Below are 18,059 nucleotides of genomic sequence, written 5' to 3'. Positions count from 1 at the left end.
GATGCACTTGTGCGTACTTAAGTTGTGCTGGAGAAGACACTTTGGTTCTGGTTGCTACTGAGCCCCTGTCACCGAGTGTGGAGTTACTACGCTCAGCAACCTTCCCATTCATTGAGGAACCAGTAAGAACTGAACACAGAGCCTTCTCTAAAATGCTACCAGAGAAGTAAACAACGAGTTTCCTGAGATAGACAGACTCCCCAGGAATTTGAAGAATGATCCCATCAGCGTCCATTAATATCCCAAGCAAAGTATCTCTCCCAGTGTATCATTCCCAGGAAGCTGAATGAAAGCCACACTTCAGTCTAGGGTGGTACCTAGGAACCCAGTGGGAGGCAGCCGACCCCCAGCACCGGCTGCCGCATTTCCACAACTGTACTTTCAAACCTGGAAGTAACGTTGCCAAATTAAAACAAAAACAAATTACATAGGCTGGGCCCCGAGCAAACTGGCTTTGCTACTCCCTGTATGATCTCAGGTAGAAGCCTTGAACTTCCTTATCTGTAAAATAAGTAAAGGGGACTAGATAATTTCTAACTTCCTTCCAGCTTTAATGTTTACAAACTGCAAATCTACGCAAGAGAGAAAACCAGGCACTGGAAACCGCTGGAAAGGGAAAAGAACCACAGCTTGTCATCGGGAAATAATCCTAGGGCTCATTAGCGGAGACAGGACAGAAGAGCAGGGGTAGCGTCGCGTCGGACAAACGAACACATAAAAGTCAGGGACAGGGTTTGCGTCCCTGCAGTAAGCGCCACAGAAGGGTGACAACACAAGCAAGCAGAGCCTGGGAGCATCTGGACCTCTGATGGAAGAACCAGAATAAGTCTTCAGCCCAAGATTCCACTAGTGATGGGTTCAACGTAGAAGACAACTGGGGTCATGCTCATCACTGAATCTTGCTCCAAATGTTATCTTCTGGGTGTTTACGTACAAAAATAGGTAGTTGATACTTAATATTTCATCAGACTGATGCCACTAGGTTACTAAAGCTGTATTTTTCTTTCTTTCTTTTTTTCTTTTAAGATTTTATTTATTTATTCGACAGAGAGAGAGATCACAAGCAGGCAGAGAGGCAGGCAGAGAGAGAGGGGGAAGCAGGCTCCCTGCTGAGCAGAGAGCCCGATGTGGGGCTGGATCCCAGGACCCTGAGATCATGACCTGAGCCTAAGGCAGTGGCTTAAGCCACTGAGCCACCCAGGCACCCCTAAAGCTGTACTTTTCACAGACTTTTGCTGAATGAAATTTCTGCATCTCTAAGACTGGCAGCCACGGATGCTGCAGAGGCTCGGGCAAGCTCACAAACCCTAGCTTTTTCTGCGACAGCAAACACTGCTGAGCATAACCGATTCTAGACAGGACAGGGGTCCCCATTTAGGCTTAAAGAAACTGATCAAAAAGAAAAAACAACCAAAAGGAGCACATAAAAGGATGAAGGTGCACAGCTACCTAGCTGCTTACCTGTGCAGCTACCCATGGGGCAAAGCCAAGGTGCAAACTCCGCTATTTAGTGAGATTTGACCACCTAATCCTAACTTGTCATTAGCCAGTAGTCATTTGGCTTACAGTCTTCCAGTACTCTAAAAAGATAACAAGAAAATTTCTTGATTGTTAAAAACTTTGCCCCATCTCAAATTTTTGAACAAATCTGTTTACGTCCAGCTCTGGCTCTATTATTCAGCCTGGTCTGTAGATTAGTCAAAATGTTGGGAACTGAAATTTATAATAAACTAAAAAACAAATGTTTATCACTGGGGAAATGAAGAAGGGGGGAATAAGAAAGTATTTATTTGGGTTGCTATGACAACAGAACAAGCCATCACAACAACATTCCCTCCTCTCCATCCGTCAAACTTGGGCTTGACAGAGCCTTAAGAAACAATCAGTGTCCACCCCGAGGATGAAACGGAGCGAAAATATTATTCTAAATTTGACAGATTTTTGGCTTGACTTAAAACTCTTTTATAACTCATTCAGTCCTTGCCACGAGTCCCAGCTACTTCCTCTTGCCGTGGGCAGACTCACTAGCAATGAAGAGTAAGTACGTTGTGTGTGGGGAAGGGAGGGGACGGCAGAAGGACGACTGGCCAAATGCAGGCTGACGTCCACCCCGGGATGCCACACACTCACTGAGCTCGTGGGGTGTCCTGCTCTCATGTGCTGTTCTGCCGTCTCGCAAAGATTAGGGGAAATCAGAAGAATGAGGGGGCTTGCTTCCACTTCTAGCTGAATAGGGCTGGAGATGGGATCGTGTGTGGTGTGTGGAGTTCTGTGCTCGGTGGTGATAAGGATGAGAGACCTCACGGGGGCTTAAGCGGAAGGCTCTCCTACAGACCTACCCAGGTCAGACGACTTTCAACCAGCCACTGTCCCTCAAGCCCTAGCTTGTCATGGCCTGGCCAAAGACTCCTTCAATTCCCTCTGGCTCTCTCTGCCCGTACCTCAGGCAGCAGTGGGTGAAGGCAGATTCCTCCTAGAGGGATACCCCGTGAGCAGAACAGGCCGGAGGAGGGAAGATGGGTTCTGGCCTTTTCACTCAGCAACTTCACACACAGGATGTTCTTTGGTGGATTTTCTGTACTTTGATCATTAGCTCTCTTCCCCCATGCCTCCTTCCCTCCTTCCTTCCCTCTCTTTCTTTTTCTTAAGATTTTATTTATTTATTTTTAAAGATTTTATTTATTTGTCAGAGAGAGAGAGGGAGAGCGAGCACAGGCAGACAGAATGGCAGGCAGAGGCAGAGGGAGAAGCAGGCTCCCTGATGAGCAAGGAGGCCGATGTGGGACTCGATCCCAGGACGCCGGGATCATGACCTGAGCCGAAGGCAGCTGCTTAACCAACTGAGCCACCCAGGCGTCCCTTAAGATTTTATTTTTAAGTAATCTCTACACCAAGGTGGAGCTCAAACTTACAACCCTAAGATCAAGAGTCTCATGCTAGAGTTGCTGAGTCAGCCAGGAGCCCCAGCTGGGTCACTTTCTCACAGGTGAGCCAGACTTCCCTATCCTGGCTTAGGTGGCCTGTCAGGGAAAGGGTCACAGCGGAGGGTCAAAGAGACCCGACACTGAGGACTCCAGAAGCAGACAGCGTAAGCTGCAAAAGAGGGGCAGAGACACCCCGACTGCTAAGCACTGTCTAGAGCAGAGGCCTGGGCATCCTGGAGAGGACCCACAACACGGTGCATATTTAACTCTAACCTAGAAACGTTAAGAGGAACATTAAATGAGCACAGGCGGCTACCTGGTGTCACACCAGCTCTGAAGTGTTGGGGATTAGAACTGCTCTACGGGAGGCCTCAGTGGCAGGGACAGGTGGCCCAGTGATTTCTACCGAACCAGATAAAGCCGGAGAGGAGCGAGCCTATGGAGCATGAGGAGAGGTGGGGTGTGGGGGCTGACTTTCCCTCAGCAGCAGGTTCATAGCATCACACAGAGCATTTGCACCAGAGGGGCCCTGTAGGGATTAGACAGTCCTCTCCCACACTGCATAGCTGGGTACAAGACATGGTCATCCCCTGGGACACTCTGGAAAACACAGGATGCCTGAGGAGGTGGGGTCAGGAATGGGGCCCTTAGGAGGTTCTGGGCCAGGATCAGAGGGAGGGCAAGGCTCGAAGGAGCACGGTTCCAGGAGGCGCCAAGCACTCTGGCCCGTGGAGTGAGAGAATTTCAGAGCGAGGAAAGACCGTGGGGTCGCCTGGTCCCACTGGCCTCACTGGGCCCCAGCTGAAGGCCACAGAGAGGGAGGGTCTGGGGAGGAAAGCACGTAAGTCTCAGCTTCTTCACTACACAATTCTAGCCTGATGCCAAGCACACAGGGGGTCTCAATGGCATGTTTTAAAAAAGACTTTCCTTATATACTTCTGTAGGTGCGGTCACAGATGCCGCCCTTCACCCCCACCCCCAGACCACGAGGCCTGCTCCTCCTCCTTCCTTCTCATTTTCTCTGGAGCCAGGCTGCCTGCGGCCCAGCCCTCCCACTAACCACTTGAACTTTGCTTGAGCAAAGTGACTTAACCTCTGTGTGCTTCTTAGCTTCCTAATAATAGAAGCTGTCTGACTGAGTTGTCAGGAGCCTGAAAGAGTACAGGTCAACCCCTTCCGCGAGCCTGGCCCGGAGGCGACACTCCAGTGCTCCTTGCGGTGGCCGTCTTTCTACTGTCATCGGGCTCACTCATGCCCTGAGTCCTTCTTTTCCTGCCTCAGCTCTACGGGCCTTTATTTGTTTGTCCACCTCTCCAGGTCCGCCTGGAACAGGTATTGGACGGAAAGATAATGTACTGGGTAAGAGAGAGAAAACCTTGAGCCATTTGTAATAGGAAAAGCATGGGCTGACTGCCCCTCAGGACAATGTGACACGGGAGCTGCACAAGTGGCAGTGACGAGGGGCCTCCATGCAGATAAGCTCTGATTTCATAAATGAGGAAGCCCAGGGCCCACAGCTGAGGACGCTGAGGCTTCCTTGATCTTCCTGGGAGCACCCCTGGGCCCTGGGCCCTGTGTGATGAGGGACGGATGTGCAAGTCTGAAAGCCCTAAAGGGTCTACAAAGGAAATTCAGGTGTTTTAGACACACACACACACACACACACACACACGGTAGTTAACTGCACAGTGGCCTGGCTCTGGACCCTGTCCGTGCAGCAGCCCCAGGTGGCATTTTACCCCCTCTGCCCTCTCATGGGGGTTTGCTGTTCAAAGGGACTCTGTCTCCGAGGGCAGAATACCAGGCATTGTGGAAGGTGGGCAAGGAGACACTCCACGGTTCCTCCGATCAGACCACATCGGGGACTTGTCCCCCCAGTAAAGCTGCCGCAGAGCAGGTGGAGGGGCTGGGAGAACCACCCCTGAGGCAGCCATGGGGCAGGCTCCATTCTCAGGGATGGCCTTCCTTTGCTCTCCTTCCGCTCTTGTTAGGGCAGCTCAGGGGGACGGCCTTCAGCCTGTCAACCCAGAAATCTGCCCAGGCAGGAGTGAGAAGTGGGCAAGTCCCCTCCTGACATCTTTGTCACAGCACTTCCAGGAGTCTTGGTACCCTAAGCCCGACCCATCCCCTCTGCTGGCCTTCAGGGATGCATCTGACTTTGACCTGTTCTGTTCCCACCTTCTCTCTCATTGTACTTTGACAGGAAAAGTAGGTGATACTTCGTGTTCCCCTTTGTTGGCGAGGGAAGCCTGGGGAGGGCATGCTCCCTTCCAGCCATGCCCATCTTTGCAGACATTTTCTCCGGCGGCACCTTCCGGAGCCTACCATCTTCAACGCGGCAGCAAGGTCCTCGTGGGACTGCGTGGCCCCTTGTCCAGTCTGGGCGGGCAGCACACTCACTTGGCTGGCCTTCCCTTCTTGCTTCGGCCTTCCTGAGAGCCCGTCCCCTCCCCCACGGCAGAGTCTGAGAATCCTACTTCCGGGGGACAGAGCGGGGCTTCCAGGGAATACCGACAGCTACTCGATGAAATCCGACCCTGGTCACAGAAGGGTTATTACTCATCTCTCGCTTCCGGAGCCCCAACCTTAGAAGTCTCCCGCCTGAATTCCCCAGTGCCCACGAGCTTTGAGAGCTGCCCCTGCCCAGCACCAGCTGCAGGCGGAGAGCCAGCCTGCTTCCTGCGCGGACCCCAGGGCAACTGGAGTGCAAGAAGCATGATGGGAACAGGGAAGAGCTCGCTCAAAACCCGGGTGGGAGCAGGCTGGGAGCAGCCAAGTGGCCGCTGTCCAAAGAGGAGCGTCACCAAGATGACCAGATGGGCTGGAGTGGGAGGAGAGGACTGGATTCCATTTCCTACCACGTTCCTGATGAGCTCCACATTCATACCTTCTGTCCTTTCCATTCTTCTTCCTCCCTTTTGTTTTCCAGATTTGGGAGTCATATTTCCTCTCCAAACCGCAGTTCTTCGATTTTTGTGTTTTTGGCATTTCTTCTTTCCAGATGGACTCCTTGGTTGGCCTCATCTGCTTTCCCTGGTTGGCTGGTCCTTCTCAGCCCTAACTGGAGTGGTGGTCACCATCTGTGCTGCTGTGCCCTCAGTTCCAAAGCCAAGAAGGCTCTGATTCAGTATTCTGGAGTGATGAAAATGCCAGGAGTTCTTTTTTTTTTTTTTAAAGTTCAGAATTCACTCAAATCCCTATCTGCCTCTCCTCTGGCTTTTCTCTGATTTGTGACATGATTTTGCAAATCATTGAACGTGTACCTTAGGACATGGAGGGCATCCTACCAAGCACTGAGCAGGTGTGTGTGATTCTGTGTCATTTATTTTAACACGGAGAGGAAGGGCCGCCTTGGGGAGCCATCCGCGTTTCACACGGCCCTGAAGACCTCCTTGAACCTTGGCTCCTTGCCCCCCACTTCGCCTTCCTCTCTCTGCAGTGAACTGCTTTACAAGATTTTTGAAGGTGACATGCTCGGTCTCCTGTCCCCTTGCCTTCGTCTAGATAGCTACAGCTCCTTTAGCCTGGAATGTGCTTCCTACTTGCTCTTAGTCTCAGGACTCAGCCAGAACTGGCCTCCTCCGAGCCTGAGTGCCCTCCTCGGTGTCCAGAACGCGCTGCTCTGGTAAGCCTAGACAGCACAGTCCCTGGGGCTCTGCTCACTCTTGCGTTCCCCCGCCCCGCCCGGACGGAAAACCCTGAGTACAGCTCTGCGCTCCCGTCCTCAGCCCTTTATACACAGCAGAGCGCCCAGCACCCTGCGGGACGATGCAAGGTAGGCGAGGGTCAGGGAAGTAGCGCAGAGAAGCACAGGCTTCCTTGGTTTTACAGGATGGGTATGCCTTATACACCTCCCATCCCCGAGGCCCACTGGTCTGCTCTCTTCCCTCAGAGGGGCTGCCTCCCCAGTCCCGGGCAGTCACCTGCCCCCACACCCCAAAGAGTCCGCCACCGACTATCCTTCAGACGCTTGAGTGGAAGTGACCAAGACTGGTACCTGAGCTTGTCTGCGATGAAGATGACCCTCCTTTCCAGAAGCAGGGAGGCAAAAACACAGAGCAGGTGGCGGATACTGAGAGAAGAGAAGAGAGACTCAAAGTCCACGTGCTCGAGCCGGGAGTCCAGCGGGCGGCACAGTTCAATCACCTGCCGGGGAACAGAAGCAGCCGTGAGGCGGGGTCACGCCGCAGGCTCTGAGGTCCTCTGTGGGGCTGAGCCATTCGCAGGGGAAAAGGGAAAGAAAACGAGGAAGGCAAAAGTGATGGGAAAAGAAAGATCCTGGGAGAATGAGGGAGCAGGTACACTTGGTACGAATTCCGTCGCACAGTCAAGTGTGAGGAAAGTTCAGAGGAAGGTGGGGACACAGGATGGCGGAATCGATGGCCCACGGCCCCAAATGCTTGGAGGCTCTGCCTGCCAGTGACACGTTTCTACCATCCCCCTCCCTGGGAGATCCATGACTGCTGATGTCCTATTACTTGGAGTCCCACGGGAAAGTGTCTCTGCCTCACAAGGGAACATTAACTGCTGGAATGGAGTCGCAGGCTCGTGCAGAAGGACCACCAGAGCCAAGCAGCAGCTTCAGGACTCACCTCCTCTGGAAGGCATTTCTCAGTAAGCCCAACCCCATGCCAATCCCTTATGATGTATTTACAGCTTGTATGCTTGGTGGGCACATCTTCTCTTTCTGTATTTGTCGAAATGTTCCTGAATTCATCTCGAGTCACTACTCATGTGTGTGTTTTTCTCTTTAAATAGCTGTCTCCTTCACAGTGAGCAGAAATTGATGTTTTGCTCTGAGCATGGCACCTGCCTGGTGCTGTGCCCGTAGTGGGGTTCACTCATGTTAACATCCTTATGGCCAATCCACCATCTGCTATAGGATAGTATAGGGTTTTCTAGCAACACGGAGAATACTTCCCTCTGTTCTGGGAAACTGAGCTGTTCCAGAAGACTCCAGACCTATCCTTATCCCTCCCCTGTCTCCAGAGGTGACCAGCTTTTTCAAGGGCTTTTGGAACTACAGACTCAAGTCTGAATGGGATCTGCCTAGTGATATCCACAGAGCCATATAAAGGGAATGGGAAGGACGAAAATAAAGTCCTGCATTAAATTCCAACCCAGCCAAGAAAAGGGACATACCTCGAAGTCCTAGACAGGTGAATAAAAAGTAGTACATAAGCTTGTCTTCCCAGAAGATAATCTGTTTTACATTATGAAGTTATGGAGGTGATGGAGACCAAAAGTATAGTTTCAAATACAACCTATGAGTGTAACGGGCTAGTAAGAGAAAGTAAGGGTGTTCAGACAGGTCCCTGACCTGTAAGGCCAAGGTCAGGCAAAGAAATACCATGTGCTGCCATGGCATAGCTCTAGGACTGAATCCCGGAATGGAGGGGCAGGACTTCGGGTGGATTTCACTAGGCCTGATGTCACATTCACTGATGTCACATTCACATTTGGCCCACTGGAAGCCAGCCTCTTGGTCAGCCGGAGGAGCTTTGTCTCCTCTAGCAGACAGTAGGAATCTGATGACTTACTTCAGTTCCCGATCCTGGCAAGAAGTTCTTGACAACGATGGTTTTGCCCAGTGCTGGGAAAGGGGCCTCCATGACACTCCTCATGAGGGGCTGTACCAGGGCAGGAGAGATGCCTCGCCGTTTTTCCACCTCATCCAAGATCTGCAAGGGTCACAAAAGAGCTTAGCTGTCCTGATGTCAGGGCACCAAGGCATCCCTCTGCTCTCAATGAAATGGGCCTGCCACCGTGACGGAAGCATTATGGGGAAGGCCTGCTGTCTGCATCAGGCCAAACTTTCAACCCATATGTTATTGCCCCAATCTCCTCTCTATGTACCCACTCCTTTGCCGTTATCTTCGCAGTTCTTCCCACTGAAGTGGTAAAGTTTCTTGACCCCCTTGTCTTTAGATTTGGCCAGGTAACTTACTGGGCCAATACATGCATTATCAATGGGAGCAATATTGCCCCCAGGGGGATAAAAATTGGTTCTTGGGGGTGGTGCTGAAAAAAACTTTGGTATTATAATGGTTTGTAGCCCTTTAAAGGCCCACAGTACCTAAAAAGATCTCCAGTGTATCTGTGAGTTACAATTTCTCTGAGGGTACCACTAGAGAAGAGCAAACCCAAACCACAATGAGAAACCATTTCACACCCATGAGGGGGTGTGTAACCAAAAGATCAACAACAGCGAGTGTTGGTGATAAAGTGGAGAAACTGGAACCCGCGTGTACTGCTGGGGAAGACTGAACTAACTAGTGACGCCCCTTGGCTAAGCAGTCTGGCAGTACCTTCAGAGGGTAAAGAAAACGCTCCTAGATGACTTAGCAACTACACTTCTGAACCAACAGAAACGAAAACACGTTCACACAAAAACTAGTACATTGGGGCGCCTGGGTGGCGCAGTCAGTTAAGCATCTGACTCTTCGTTTTAGCTCAGGTCAGGATCTCAGTGTTGTGAGATCGAGCCCCATGTTGGCGAGCTCACAACCAGCCTACAGTATGCTTAAGATTCTCCTTCTCTCTCCCTCTGCCCCACCCCCATGTGCACGTTCACTCTCTCTCTCAGGTAAATAAATGATTAAAAAAAAAAAACAACCCCAAATGGGACGCCTGTGTGGCTCAGTCTATAAGGTGTCTGCCTTCAGCTCAGGTCATGATCCTGGGGTCTTGGGATCGAGTCCCACACTGGGCTCCCCGTTCAGCAGAGAGTCTGCTTCTCCCTTTGCCTGCTGCTCCCCCTGCTGTGCTCGCTCTCTCTGACAAATAAATAAAATCTTAAAAAAAAACCCCCAAAAAAAAACCCCTCGGGGAGCCTGGGTGGCTCAGTGGGTTAAAGCCTCTGCCTTCGGCTCAGGTCACGATCCCAGGGTCCTGGGATCGAGTCCCGCATCTGGCTCTCTGCTCAGAGGGGAGTCTGCTTCCCCCTCTCTCTTTCTGCCTGCCTCTCTGCCTACTTGTGATCTCTGTCTGTCAAATAAATAAATAAAATCTTTAAAAGAAAAAACAAAACAAAACAAAAACAACCCCAAACCCAAAACTAGTGCATTAATGTTCACAGCAGAATTATTCCTAATAGTCAAAAGGAGGATGTAACCAAAATGTCCATCAATTGATGAATGGATAAACAAAATGTGATATTCCAATGTAGACAATAATCAGCCATAAAAAGGAATGAGATACTGATTCATGCTATAACATGGATGAACGCTGAAAAGATTAGGCTAAGTCAAAGACACCAGTCACAAAAGGCCACTTATTATTTGATTCCATTTGGATAAAATGTCTAGAATAGGCATATCCATAGAGACAGACAGCAGATTGATGGTTAAGAGGGTTGGGAAGTGACTGCTCATGGGAACAGGCATTGCTTGCTGAGGTAATAAAATGTCCTATAAATGTGGTTATGATTACACAATTGTGTGGATATGCTAAAAGCCACTGAATCCTAGATTTTATTTATTTATTTATTTTTAAAGGTTTTTTTTTTTTTTTTTTTTTTAAGACTTTACTTGTTTATTTGTCATAGAGAGAGCACAAGCAGGCAGAGGGGCAGGCAGAGGCAGAGAGAGAAGCAGGCTCCCTGCTGGACAAGGAACCTGATGTGGGACTCGATCCCTGGACTCTGGGATCATGACCTGAGCTGAAGGCAGTGGCTTAACCAACTAAGCCACCCAGGAGTCCCTTATTTATTTTTTTGAATCCTAGAATTTAAATGGGCAAATTTTGTGGTTTACAAATTATATCTTAATAAAACTATTATTTTAAAAAATCTAAATGCAGGGCGCCTGGGTGGCTCAGTGGGTTAAGCCTCTGCCTTCGGCTCAGGTCATGATCTCAGGGTCTTGGGATCAAGCCCAGAGTTGGGAATCTCTGCTCAGCGGGGAGCCTGTTTCCCCCCAACTCTCTCTGCCTGCCTCTATGCCTACTTGTGATCTCTGTGTGTCAAATAAATAAATAAAATTTTTAAAAAAAAATCTAAATGCAAGACCCTCCATAATCTAGTTGTAGATCAAAGAATTTAAATTAAAATACCTTTTATAATAATACCACATGTAGCCACTGAACACTTGAAATACGGCTAGTCCTAATTGAAGTGTGTTATAAATGTAAAATCTTCAGTAGATTTCAGAATACAAAATTAAGAATGTAAAATATCAATGACTATTTGATTATATGTTGAAATAATGATATTTTAGATATATGGGTTAAATGAAATTTATTATTAAAATTAAAAAGATTTTATGTATGGTAGTTCCTCAAAAAAACCTAGAATTAGGCGGTGCCTGGGTGGCTCAGTGGATTGGGGCCTCTGCCTTCGGCTTGGGTCGTGATCCTAAGGTCCTGGGATCCTAAGGTCCTCTGCTCAGCGGGAAGCCTGCTTCCTCCTCTCTCTCTCTCTCTGCCTGCCTCTCTGCCTGCTTGTGATCTCTGTCTGTCAAAGAAATAAATAAAATCTATAAAAAAAAAACAACCCAACAACCTAGAATTACTGTGATCCAGTAATTCCACATATATGGGTACATAGCTCAGAGATTTGAAAGCAGGGACTCAGATATCTGAATGGCCATGTTCAAAGCAGCAAGACTCATGATAACTAAAATGCAGAAGTGACACAAATGTCCATCTACAGATAAACAGATATAGAAATATGATATCTACAAATAACAGACTGTTATTCAGCCTTAAAAGGGAAGGAAATTCTGACATATGCTCCAATACGGATGAACCTTGAAGACATATGCTAAGTGATATGAGCCAGTGACAAAAGGATAAATATATGATTCCATTTACATGAGATCCTGCAGTAATGAGATTCATAGAGACAGAACACAGAATGGTGGTTGCCAGGGCTAGGGAAAGAAGGGAACGGGGAATTAGTGTTTAATGGGTGCAGAGTTTTGATTCAGGGATATCAAACAATTCTGGAGATGGATGACGGTGACAGTTGCACACAATGTGAATGAACATAATGCTAATCAACTGTACACTTAAAAACGGCTACAGTAGGGGCACCTGGCCAGCTCAGTCAGTACAGTATGTGACGCCTAATCTCAGGGTTGTGCGTTCGAGCCCCAAGTTGGGCGCAGAGATTAGTTAAAAATAAAATCTTTTAAAAATGGCTAAAATAGTAACTTCTATGTTTATTTTAGCACAATAAAAAATAACATAACAAAAAATTAGAAAGAGTCTTATGGCGGTGGGGAGGCAATTCAGGGAAAAATGTCTTAAAAATCTGGTTAGGGGCTAATAAAGAAGGATGAGGGACGCTGAAGCAGAAGTGACACTGCACCAGTTCTAAGCCTGGGCCTTAGGAGGCCTGTCTCATGTGTTTCTGGTTGCCATCCTGAGCCTCTGCCTCAGCCACAAGAACTGCACGCCTGGGCCAGCTCACTGTCTAAGGAGGCTGACAGACATGTGGACGAGCCCCACTCTAGAGCGGCCTCTGACAGCAGAGATCGGGCAGTCTGGATCAGCCAACTCCCAGCCTACCCACAAGGCATGAGTGAGCCCAGTGGAAAAGAGCCAAGCCAAGCCCCAGATGACCTGCGCGTCTCTAAGAATAAATGACTGGTGCTTTAAGCCACTGTGGTTTGTTACGCGGCGTGACTGTAGTGATATTTAATGGGATACTTTTCTTCAGAGATTCTAAAGCTGTTCTTCTTGAAGAGGATTCCCCTTCCCTCCCTCCTTCCTTCCTTCCTTTCCTCCTTCTCTCCATCCCTTCGTTCTTTGTTTCTGTTTTTCAATGTGGGGCTTAAACTCACAACCCTGAGATCAGGAGTCACATGCTTTAGGGACTAAGCGAGCCAGGCACCCTGATTCCTTTCTCTGTACCAGAGGACACTATGTCATTTTAGTCATCCTTGTCCCTCACCTGGGAATAGCTCAAGTTTTAGAGATCGGTTCGCCAAAGCTCTGTTTCTGGTTCTAGCCAGCATATTTGCTATTTGGTCTTTGGCATGGCATATACCACACTCTCACAATATCCCTAGTCACAGAAATGCCATGAAAACACAGAACTGTGCATCACACGGTGTTAGTAAGTTCACATGCTTGTCATTCCCCATCCATGACAAACAACAGAGCTCAGGTGAATTCCAAAGCCACCACTGGATGCTGGGTTAACTCAGCTGTTTCACTTCTACCTTCCGACAGCGTTTGTGCAAAAACAAAGGCTGTGACACAGCCTTATTTCCATGTTTAAATAACCCCCCGAGAGAGACCGGGGTGAGCAGAAATGCGTAACTGTCCTAGAGCCTGTAAGTGACCAACTTCCGTGTAAAAGGCTTATCACCCCAGTGGAGTAGAGGCAGGAACACAGATACATCGATACCATTCTTTACTTCTAACAGACTTGCACAGAAGTGCAAGTTCTACCAAGGCAAGTGATTACACTAGATCAGTATAGATCAGGCTTCCTCTGAGAGTAAGTGGAGGGTGGGCAGGAGGAAGACACACTTCGGAATGCTTTTAGGAAGCGCTGTCTGCCACCCGAGGACAGTAGACATAGGACTTCAATTCTCCGAAACAAAGCTCAGACTGAAAATACAAGGTGAATTTAAAATCACTTTATGGATTAGATACTTGTGTCTGGTTAATGTAGGATATGAATGTTGGATTGTACCTAATTTTGACATTATCATCATACACAATAGTAATTAGTTCCCTCTACCCACAGAGAATAGTGGGATGGACGAGCCAGCACAGTCCGGCAATTCCTAGGTCTTAATACATTGGCTTCTCTTCTCCGAAAGAGGACGAGAGTAAGTTTTGGATCCATTTAGAGCCCTACTACAGTAACAAATATCTCCCCCACACCACACACATACATAGATGCTTGTACATCCATCCATCAGAGCGGCCTTTTTGTCATGAAAAAGCGAATAGGACAAAAGACAATGCTTGGAAGTAAGTAAAGCACAAGGAATATTCTGGGAAGACCCTCTGCAATTACTTCGACTCTCCCCACACCCCCTTTCTCTGGGCCCTGACCTTCACCGGCTCTCACTGCGGGCACTAATGATAGGAGAACACAGGAGGTGAGGGGGGAGAAAGAGGGAAGGAAACTATACTGGGATACGATTATACAAGTACCAGGAGTCAAGGTGTTTCCTATGTCCTCCCTGGCTCTGCCTTGCCTTCCCTTCCGTCCTCCTCTGAGGCCCAAGTCCTCACCTTTGAAAAGAGGCTGAAGCATCCCAGGCGGCTCACGATGCAGTAAACTTCAGGGAGACGCTTCCCTTTGCCACCAGGCTTTTTGGAGTGAAACAAGGAAATCATGAGTGTTACCATCTCAAAGTAGAGAACCCAAACATTTTTAAGTGCCAATCATGTGCCAGACGTTTCCTCACTGCCACTTCTGAGAACCCATTAGGTAAGAGTTACCAACCCCATTTTATAAGTGGGGAGCACTTCTGGTCATGGAGTATATACATTTATATTCTCCTGAAGTGACCAAATCAAGGGTGTTGTGCGCACAGTAGGTGCTCAATATGGCCTATGGAACCAAAAAGGAGGCGTAACTTGTTTACCCCAATCCCTGTGGTTTCTCTTAAGGAGCTATGTTGAAACCAAATGTTGTTTATTATAATGATAATTCCAAATCAGAAATTATTTCTGAACATCCTTTTTGGAAACTGCATTTTAGGCTAATTTTCAAACCATTTAAATGAAAATCAATCTCAATATGTCAAAGTAATTTCATCCCCAAACCTTATTATCCCACTTAACTTTTTAAATTACTATCCCTGCTTTTTATTCACTAATTCATTCAACAAATATTTACTGGATACCTACTATGTGCTGTGCATCATCTTGACTCTAAATTATATCAGCTTATTTCGAAGATTCAAATACTCTCAGTGGAAAATGATTTGCTCTTACTAAAGATTTTCAAAAGAATGGGTCTCAAAAAGACAAGCTCTAAAATGGGCTAGCATGATCCTTTCATTGGATTACAATCCTGACTCCTACCGGTGACTGTTCTGAAGAAGACGTTCTTGAAGGATCTATAGCATGAACAACAGAACTATCCTTCTTTGGTCCTTAGAAACCATTATGAATGTGTGCGCTAGAAGCTCTCTGGGTCTGTCTAGCACGTTTTATTAGAAAGAACATTTGGCTTAAGGACAGAAAGTTCTTCTACAGGGAAAATAACGGAGGAAGTATTTTCTTTCTAAAGGAGACGGAGTTCTAGTTCCTTCCTACCAGTTAGATTGAGATGAACCCCCAAATCTTTTTTTAACTCTGCTGATGAACCTGTCACGCTTCCTTCCTCTTCTCTTGTGGCACACGGCGAAGCCCCAGACCCAGCGCTGCCCAGAGCCCTGGTGGACCAACAGTAGTGTACTAACCAGTAGTCTTCGGCAATAACCGAACCGTCTGCTCCCATCTTCTCCAGTTAAGACAAATGAGAAGGTTTCACTGAGGTCGGGGAAACAAAAGTGCATTACATAGCAAAACAAAACAAGACACCTGGCAGAGAGCAATCAGGGGACATTCTGGAGGGGGCTGGCAGAAAGGGCTCCTCCCTGTCCTGTCTGTCCATCTCTGTGCAGGAGCTTTGTGCATCTGTAGTTTGGGGATCTGTGCCAGGAAGAGGGAAGCTCTCCCAAAAAGCTCTAAAAAAGCCTGGGGGCAAAGGGAAGCGTCTCCCTGAAGTTTACTGCACCGTCTGCCTGGGATGCTTCAGCCTCTTTTCAAAGCTGAAGACTTGGGCCTCAGAGGAGGGGGGAGGGACACCTACAGTGTCCCTGCACCCTGAGAGGATGTGGTCTCCTAGCGTTCAGCACCTGAGCCATCCCATCGCTACGGAACATCGACTGGGACTGCTGCCCTCTGTGAGCTCAAGGGTGTGATGGCATCCGCTGCTCCAGGGACGTGACTCAGTGCAGGAGCAGCCAAAGAGACGGATAGTTCTGTGTCCCTCTTGGAACCTCTGGGGTGACCCTCCCTGAGAACTGTCTCCTCTGAGCCCCCTGAGGGGCTCGGACTGCCCTGAGAGACTGCCGGGCCTCAAACACAGGATAAGCAGCCCCCTGAGTTTGGTCAGTCGCTGAACGTCTGATAAAATGATACAGGTAGGCAACAACCTGGTTAAAGCAGGATCTCACAGCTGGATGGGCCGCTATTAAATGTTTCCAGAGCATGGACAAGGAAGGGAGCTAGGCGATGCTCCTCTAGCTTCTCCTAGACCAAGAATTACTTTGCCCTTCACAGAGGCTTATGAACCAAACATATGCCCCCCCTTAGCGAGAGGCCTGGGAATCTGCATAGCCAGTAAGGCAGTTCTTCTCTTCAGGGATGTTTTAAAACACAGGTGGGGGCCATCTCTCTCCTGGGGCCCATCAGGCTGGGTGGCAGCAAGACTGATCTATGGCATTTGTCCTCTCCGACAGCCTCCCTGGTTCTTGCCTTAGCCTTTGGGGGTGTGGAAGGGAGAAGCCAGCTCCTACCTGGTAAATTGCTGGACGGGAGCCCAGTCCTTGGCATCGGGGAAGCAGAACTGAGGGATGGCCTTCAGCTGGTCCTCAGCCTCTCTCATGAACTTGAAAGACCTTTCCAACTGCAGGGAGAAGAGTGAGAGAAGGTTGGGGAATAAAGCCCAGCATGGGAGAGAGAGGCAGACGCTTGCAAAACCACACGTTCTGCCTTCCCACAGGTGAGACCACCACCTTAACCTCAAGAAGGGACTGCAGCTCAGTCTGCTGGGGCCTTTGTTTCCCAGAGCACTGTCAACTCTAGGCTTCTGTGAGAAGTCAGGAGAAAACAAAATCATGTGTTTTATTTATTTGTCAGAGGGAGAGAGCAAACGCAGGCCGAGTGGCAGGCAGAGGCAGATAGAGAAGCAGGCTTCGCACTGAGCAAGGAGCCTGAGGCAGTACTTGATCCCAGGACTCTGGGATCATGACCTGAGCCAAAGGCAGCGGCTTAACCAACTGAGCCACCAAGGCATCCCCAAAATAGTGTGTTTTAGATAAATATTCTTGGGGTGCCTGGGTGGCTTAGTTGTTGGCTGTTTGCCTCTGGCTCCGAGCCCCGCATCCCTGCTGGGTGGGAAGCCTGTTTCTCCCTCTCCCACTGCCCCTGCTTGTGTTCCCTCTTTCGCTGTGTTTCTCTCTCTATCAAATAATTAAATAAAATCTTAAAAAAATATTCTTGATGTTTAACATTCTGGAATGTAACTATTTTATTTTATAATTTTTTGTATATTGTATATTTTGTGGACTATAACTTTTTTATTTTTCATTATTTTTAAAAAGATTTTATTTACTTATTTGACACAGAGAGAGAGAGAGAGCGTGGGAGAGCACAAGCGGGGGAGTGGCAGAGAGAGAGGGAGAAGCAGGCTCTCTGCTTAGCAGGGATGTGCGACTGGATCCCAGGATTCTGGGATCATGACTTGAGCCAAAGGTGGAACCTTAACCAACTGAGCCACCCAGGTGCCCCTGGGCTATAATAATAATAATAATTATTATTTATTTGGCAGAGAGTGACACAGCGAGAGAGGGAACACAAGCAGAATGAGTGGGAGAGGGAGAAGCAGGCCTCCCACCGAACAGGAGCCCCATGCAGGGCTCAATCCTAGGACCCTGTGATCCCGACCTGAGCTGAAGGCAGATGGTTAATGACTGAGCCACCGAGATGCCTCTGGACTATGACTATTTTAATCAATAAGGAAAAAGTGTCAAAACAATCCCCTCCAAACAGGAGATTTACGAGTCTGCAAGGCAGAGCCTTGAATCTGGTCTTCCAACCTCTGGGCCCCTCAAAGCTGCCCTTCCTCAATCCAGGCAAAGACATTTTATAACACTTCTTAGTGAATACATCCAGTTAAATTACATTTTACAGTAAACTACAATTAATTTCAATGTCCTTGACTGTCAGAAGCAAAAGGAAGCTAGTCATCATCCACTGTCACATTCTTATTTCAGAGATAAGGAAATAGCCCTGACATGTTAAGTGATTTGTCCATGGTCACACAGCTGGTGTGGAATCTAGCTAGAGATGACTTTGTTTTGTTTTTTTTTTTACTTTTATTAATTTTTTAAAAGAGACAGAGTAGTGGGGAGGAGCAGAGGGAGAGGGACAAGCAGACCCTTTGTTAACTGTGGA

General features: G+C 48.3%; 1 protein-coding gene across 2 annotated transcripts in view; it reads right to left on the bottom strand.

Annotated features, from left to right (window-relative positions):
- Positions 1 to 18,059, bottom strand: part of DENND2A (DENN domain containing 2A) — a 101,886-nt gene that overhangs the window by 14,109 nt on the left and 69,718 nt on the right. For both annotated transcript variants that reach the window (XM_032867592.1, XM_032867583.1), the window contains 5 exons: positions 16,400 to 16,509; positions 15,299 to 15,368; positions 14,121 to 14,198; positions 8,465 to 8,605; positions 6,922 to 7,070 (listed from right to left, as the gene is read on the bottom strand). In XM_032867592.1, the coding sequence (XP_032723483.1) occupies positions 6,922 to 7,070; positions 8,465 to 8,605; positions 14,121 to 14,198; positions 15,299 to 15,368; positions 16,400 to 16,509 (548 nt within the window). The remainder of the gene's footprint in view (positions 1 to 6,921; positions 7,071 to 8,464; positions 8,606 to 14,120; positions 14,199 to 15,298; positions 15,369 to 16,399; positions 16,510 to 18,059) is intronic.

This window comes from Lontra canadensis, unplaced genomic scaffold, assembly GCF_010015895.1.
Source record: "Lontra canadensis isolate GAN:19392208 unplaced genomic scaffold, GSC_riverotter_1.0 scaffold2, whole genome shotgun sequence".
In the NCBI taxonomy this organism is placed as follows: Eukaryota; Metazoa; Chordata; class Mammalia; order Carnivora; family Mustelidae; genus Lontra; species Lontra canadensis.
The sequence above is the reverse complement of the archived record's forward strand: the minus strand, read 5'-3'. Positions and strand labels throughout refer to the sequence as shown.